This window comes from Sinocyclocheilus rhinocerous, unplaced genomic scaffold, assembly GCF_001515625.1.
Source record: "Sinocyclocheilus rhinocerous isolate Xijiao unplaced genomic scaffold, SAMN03320098_v1.1 scaffold453, whole genome shotgun sequence".
Classification (NCBI taxonomy): domain Eukaryota; kingdom Metazoa; phylum Chordata; class Actinopteri; order Cypriniformes; family Cyprinidae; genus Sinocyclocheilus; species Sinocyclocheilus rhinocerous.
This window is the reverse complement of record NW_015655565.1, coordinates 1162250-1166659: the sequence shown is the minus strand read 5'-3', so window position 1 is coordinate 1166659 and position 4410 is coordinate 1162250. Positions and strand designations below refer to the sequence as shown.

General features: G+C 34.6%; 1 protein-coding gene across 1 annotated transcript in view; it reads right to left on the bottom strand.

Annotated features, from left to right (window-relative positions):
* LOC107718425 (nesprin-2-like) overlaps window positions 1-4410 on the bottom strand; it is a 105749-nt gene that overhangs the window by 24841 nt on the left and 76498 nt on the right. Inside the window, exons 67-72 of the mRNA XM_016525490.1 lie at window positions 3743-3873; window positions 3221-3425; window positions 1370-1552; window positions 1147-1260; window positions 873-1027; window positions 391-538 (exon numbers count right to left, since the gene is read on the bottom strand). Of these exons, the coding sequence (XP_016380976.1) occupies window positions 391-538; window positions 873-1027; window positions 1147-1260; window positions 1370-1552; window positions 3221-3425; window positions 3743-3873 (936 nt within the window). The remainder of the gene's footprint in view (window positions 1-390; window positions 539-872; window positions 1028-1146; window positions 1261-1369; window positions 1553-3220; window positions 3426-3742; window positions 3874-4410) is intronic.

The following is a 4410-nucleotide window of genomic DNA, read 5'->3' as shown; positions in this document are numbered from 1 at the left end:
GTTTCTTCAGTAGAACACAAACGAAGATTTTTAACTCAAACCGTTGCAGTCTGTCAGTCATTTTAGTGTCAGGGTTTAATTTGGTTTTGTTTGTGTGTGTTTTTTTTTACTCTCAAAGCCGTGATTCCTATTCACTTCCATTATAAGACTGACAGACTGCAACGGTTTGAGTTAAAAATCTTTGTTTGTGTTCTACTGAAGAAACAAAGTCACCTACATCTTGGATGCCCTGGGGGTAAGCAGATAAACATACAATTTTCATTTTTGGGTGAACTATCCCTTTAATTCGAATATGTTATGCATGGTCATTATGAAGCAACATCGCATGATGAAACTGAGTATTAGAAAATACTTTTCTAATGGATTTAATTTTATAACTGTATGCTCTACCTGATGTGCAGCTAGCTGCTCTTTTACAGCAGCACAGTTTCCAGACGTCTGATTGGATAACCCAGCCTTGATTTTGTCCTGGAACTCCATCCAGCACTGACACTTCTGTTGGAAGTTCTGAGCATGCAGCAGCTCTCCATACATCTTCCTACAGACAGATATGTGCATTGGCATTCACCAGAGTGACAGCTTATTTTAGAGTGTAAAAAGTTTGTTTATGGAAAAAAAAAAAGTTCAAGTAATAGTTCATCCAAAAATAAAATTTCACCCTCGTGTCGTTCCAAACCAGTAATTTTTTTCCCAATGGAACACAACAAGAGAGTTTTTGAAAGGGTTTGAAACAACCTGAGGGTGAGTAAATAAAATTCTCATGTTTAGGTAAACTATCCCTTTTCCTAAGATATCGGGGATCAAGTGTATTTCAGGGCTAAATCAAAATGTTTGAGAACAGAACAGCTTTAATACAGTGAAGTTTCACTTGCCTGTGTCGGTCTGAAGCCTGAGAGAAGACCTGAACCCACTGTGCGTTGAGGGACTGTAACCTCTCTTCCTCTGTAGAGCTTAAGGAGAGTCTGAAACTCGTTTGATTCAGAGCAGCAAGGTTAGGGTTCAGCCCACTCAGATCTAACAGAACCATCTTAGAGAAAGAAAAAAGAGAAACATTTACATAAAAACAAACCTTTTAGTTTGCTCTGAAACACAAAGAGGAGGATAAAAGAAAATTAATGAAAACAACCTCAAGTGCCACAGATTCACCTTTAGTCTATCCATGCTTGTAGCAGAGGAGGTCATAATGCTCTCAAAGTTTTTAAGTTGTTGCTCCATTGATTTCAACTCAGTGCTGAAACTGCAGTGCTCCTCCAGCTCCTCCTATAGACCGAGAACAGCACAACACTTGTGTAGGATGGCATATAAATGTTTGCCATCAATTTGCAGATGAATCAGATTACTTACTTAGATATAAACTTGTCACCCTCACCTGAACTTGTGCCCCGATGTCAGAAAGTGCCTTGCCAAGATATGCATGGTCACGTGATAGCAACCTTGTTTCTGATTTGATTAGAGGGGCTGACTGGGGTTTCATCTGCCCAATGAGTAGCTTCGAGGCCTCCAGGATTTTTCCCACACTGCTTTGCAAGGCCGGCATGTCTTTCTCCAGAGCCTGTGAAAGACATAATTTATCATGTCATGAAATTATTTTTTAATGAATTATACCAGTGTTCAAAAGTTTTTTTTTTTTAAATAAAGTAATTTTATTCAGCAATTGGTCAAAAGTGACAGTAAATACATTCATAATGTTACAAAAGACTTCTATTTCAAATAAATGCTGTTCTTTTGACTGCTCTATTCATTATAGAATCCTGAAAAAATATTCAGCAGTACAATTATATAAAATATTGATAATGAATTGTTTCTTGAGCAGCAAATCAGCATATTAGAATGATTTCTGAAGGATCATGTGACACTGAAGACTGGATTAATGACTGATGAAAATTCAGCTTTACATCACAGGAATAAAGTACATTTTAAAAAATTTCAAATTATTATTATTAATTGTAATAATATTTCACAATATTACTGTTTTTTCTTTATTTCTGATCAAATGTATGAAGCCTTCAACTCTGAGCCACTTTTTACTATTTTTGAAACTTAAGATGGAATCAGTAGAATGTAGGACAAAACATTTATTAAATAATTATTGCAGCTACTAAAAAACATTACAATTAAATAACTCAGTTGAGGAGTATATGTGGACTGTCAGGGAGATTCATGTAACTGCCTTAATGGAGAGCCTGAATGAACAGTGATGCTAATGGCTACTTTTTTCATTTGCTTTTCTTATCATTCCTTTTATTTATTTATTTTAATTTTATAGACACAAATTTGTTTTTTATTCACAAAATAAATAAGTTAATTTTTTATTATCAACATACATTAAATATATTATTTGTTTGTTTATGTTTAAACAGGGATTATAAGTGTACAAATCCCTTTATTAATTTTTATTTATTTTTTTTAAGTTTAATTAACTATGTGTATGAACCAGGAAAAAAACACCAGTTTAAACGAATTGAATAAGAGCAGATTCATGATTCCATGTTCTTTTGTGTTGAACATTTTTTGTTAAGAGTAGCACAGGTCTCATTTGGTATTTTTAGCCCACTGAGAAAAGCTCCAGCTCCAGATCTCAATGTTCCTTTTTTTCAAAACCACAACTGGACTGAAGTACTGCAGACCCATCTGTAGGACTAGAACACTTTAGCACTTAACAAGCACATGCTGAAAATTGGCTACTATCTAGGTTCGATTTTTCACTGTGAATCGTTACTTTGCAAAATGTTATTTTCTTTAAAAATGACAAAGATTAAATCCAAACCAGTACCTTTGTATTTAAAAAAACAATCAGTTTAACATTTCTGTGCATCATTATTGCTGTGGAATGTGTAGGTTTAGTATGATTTAAGGGTTGTTGTTGTTTTCCCTTTTGTTAGCCACTAACCTTTTAATTTTGTACTTAATGTGTTTTGTACCTCAGACCTATTGTATTTTGATTGATTTCTCATCTGCACTGAGCTCTCACCTGGCATTAGCATGCATTTTCAGTTATTTTCAGGTAATTGAGGCCAATAATCATATTAGAGTTAAAATCTAATTTAATGAATAATATTTCAAGTAATATGCAGTTGGCATTTTCCATTTTTTCTTGGGTAAGTGTGATCAAACCTCTGTCAGATAACACTGGAGATGAAGAATATCCAGATACTATCTGGATAGGAAACGCATCCTAATGCCAGATGTTAAAGGGGCCTAGATACTATTAATTACTCACACTGGTGCCCTGCATCCTGCTGTTGAGCAGCTCTACAGTGTTTTCTTCTCTGTCTGAAGAACTCATAAGCTCTCCAAGCCTCTCCCAGTGCTGATTTAGCTGAACGCAGCACTCTCCCGTGAGACGCTCATACTCCAGCCAAAGCCGCAATGCATTCTGGGCCTTCAGTAAATCTGCATGCACATCTTCAGTCACTGCTTGATGTCTGAAAATGAACAACCAGACAAACAAAACTTAAAAATCAAACATGTTCTGTTCTTTCTTTGCATTGCAATGTCTGATTCATTTTAGTGAATTAGTTTGTTTGTATGATTGTATGATTCACGTAAATAAATGATTCACTCAACTAAACCATAAAATAAACTGATTCAATTGCTAATTTATAAAGACACTGCTGTTTTAAAGTAGCTTCCTCAACAATGATGAAGACACAATGTCAGAGAAATTGTCAGTTTGGTGCTATTTCAAAGTTTAAAAGGTGAATTAAAGTAAGTGGAGGATATGTAAAGTAAAATTACTTACCGAGTTCTCTCTTTCTCTAGACGATCAGACAAAAGTTCAGACGCATAAGGGTTGAGTTTGTCTTTCAAGTCAGAAAACAACTCTGTTAACTGGGTCCAGGTCTCTGATCGGTTCAGCTCCCCTTCAAGCTCCTGTTAGGAAGCATGAATAATAATATACCCAATAAATCACACTGCTAACTATGATGGCAATGTTGAATATTTATATGTGAATTCTAGGGGTGTAACGGTTCACAAAATTCACGGTTCAGTTCGACACAGGGGTGTCACGGTTCGGTATGTTTTCGATACAGCAAAAACAAAGAAATGCCAGACAAATTTCCTTGATTTTTACTTTTTTTAAAAATGTATTAAAACTAGTATCATATGATCTTAAAAATATTTTTGGACTTTGGAAGGCCTTTTGATTTTTGCCGTTTATCTAAGATGATTTTGGAAGCTTTTTTAACATTCGTTTCTTATTTATTTGGTTCCACCGTGTTTGCTGATTTTCAGTGTTTTATATTTAAACTTTGTGTAAGTTATTTGTTATTTTATATTAGGCCTATAGCATGGTGTATTTGTATTCGTTTTGTTAATAAATTAAACATTCTATGCTTAATGTAAGTGAGTTTGTCGTACTGTTTTGTTGTTGTCAATTCAATCAATTGACGCCGAAATGCCGCTAAT